Genomic DNA, 1,755 nt, shown 5'->3' on the forward strand with positions numbered 1-1,755 from the left:
AAAACATTTGAACCCCCCCCCCCCCCCACCCCCCTGCCATGGGCAGGGACACTTCACCCTAGACTATGTCACCCTAGGCTCTGTCCAACCTGGCCTTGAACACTGCCAGGAATGGGGCAGCCACAGCTTCTCTGGGCACCCTGTGCCAGCACCTCACCACCCTCACAGTAAAGAACTTCTTCCTTATATCTAACCTGAACTTCCCCTGTTTCAGTTCGAACCAATTACCCCTTGTCCTATTGCTTATGTGTACTGTCCTCAGCGGTATAAACCACCTCAGAAGGCACACGTGGCTGTATTGTTTCTGGCTCCCAGGTTTGTCTGTAAACTGCACAATTGAATCACAGAGCTTGTCTTTAGTCTGGAGAAGGAAAGTTGACAGGGCGACATTAGTATTGTTTGCAGTACCTGAGAGCTGACTGCAAAGGACAGATAGGTAGCTTGGAAACAATCTTAGCTTTCTACTTGTAATCCTTGGATGGAGTGGGAAGAAAGTCCTTAAGTATGGTGTGTTGTCAGGGTTGTTTTTTTCCCTTGCCAACCTGGAGGAGAAAACATGCAAGTTTTCCTTTGTTGCTGTTCTATCTTCCAGAAATCTGCGACAGATCTTCCAGTCCCTCCCACCATTTATTGACATTCTTCTCCTCCTGCTTTTCTTCATGGTGATTTTTGCCATCCTGGGTGAGTTGTATTTATGGAAGATGAAGTCATGCTCTTAAACCAGACAAGACAGCCTGGATGAATATAAAGCTGATCAGACTCAAAGTCCTGCCAAGTTATTCCATTTATCCCATTTCATCTGCAGTCATCTGGAAGGCAGAATTAAAGATCCAAAAGATCTAGAAGCTGAGTATTTGATTTTGAGACAAAGGTCCTTTTGACCTCTGCTAGAGGATAGCCTGTGGTCTGTGTGTTTGTGGTTCCATCAACTATTCCTCAATCCTTGTAAGCTTAGTCTACATTCCCACAAATATATGTATCTGTAGTGTACCTCTTACAAGTCCTATACTCAAACCATCCCCAAAAAGTTTGTTTTACAAAAGGATTGGTGAAATGCCAATGTCATGTAGTGACAAATCTATATGGAGAAGGCCTTCCAGATACTCTTCTCTTCATGATTTTAGAGAGGGCTCACTCTTAGCACAACCTTCTTTTTGGGAACAGAGACTCACTAATGCTTGACATTAAACAGACTATTTTTGTTCTTTCCCCCTTTCTTCTCTCCTTCTCTCCCTTCCCTGCTGCCTCTCTAGGTTTTTACTTGTTTTCTCCTAACCACTCAGATCCGGTGAGTATCACTGATCCTTGCAGCTGAAGCTTCAGTCCCATTTTGACAGGCTGAAGAATCAAACATTGTTGTGTAGACATAACCCATTCGGGTGTGGTGGCCTGGCAGGCCAGATGCTAGCTGGTCAGAGGCTGCTTGGCAGTGTTACCCTGGTTTGCCCTCTGCTTGGAAGGAAGGCAGTGCAGAGAACTTCCTTAAAGACAGGATGTCCCAAAGGGAACATTCACAGAGTAGTTCCTTGTGCCTGGTGCCTTAATTCAATCAAATGAGCCACCTGCCACTGCCCCAGGGCAGGAAGGTGTCTGGGTGACAGCCTGTGCCTGTCAGAGTCTAACAGCCCCTAGTTCCTGCTGCTGTGAGTCTGTAACTTGTTGAGAGTGACTACTACAAATAGGTGAGCTTTTAATTGTTTTAACTCTTCACATGCCATCTGTTAGAGACCTTTGAAACAGATCAATGCTGAAGTA

General features: G+C 45.4%; 1 protein-coding gene across 1 annotated transcript in view; it reads left to right on the forward strand.

Moving 5' to 3' along the window:
- TPCN1 (two pore segment channel 1) overlaps positions 1–1,755 on the forward strand; it is a 44,848-nt gene that overhangs the window by 25,197 nt on the left and 17,896 nt on the right. The window contains exons 6-7 of the mRNA XM_010010892.1: positions 593–681; positions 1,254–1,288. Of these exons, the coding sequence (XP_010009194.1) occupies positions 593–681; positions 1,254–1,288 (124 nt within the window). The remainder of the gene's footprint in view (positions 1–592; positions 682–1,253; positions 1,289–1,755) is intronic.

The sequence above is a fragment of the Nestor notabilis genome, unplaced genomic scaffold (genome assembly GCF_000696875.1).
Source record: "Nestor notabilis isolate BGI_N333 unplaced genomic scaffold, ASM69687v1 scaffold20673, whole genome shotgun sequence".
Taxonomy (NCBI): Eukaryota; Metazoa; Chordata; class Aves; order Psittaciformes; family Psittacidae; genus Nestor; species Nestor notabilis.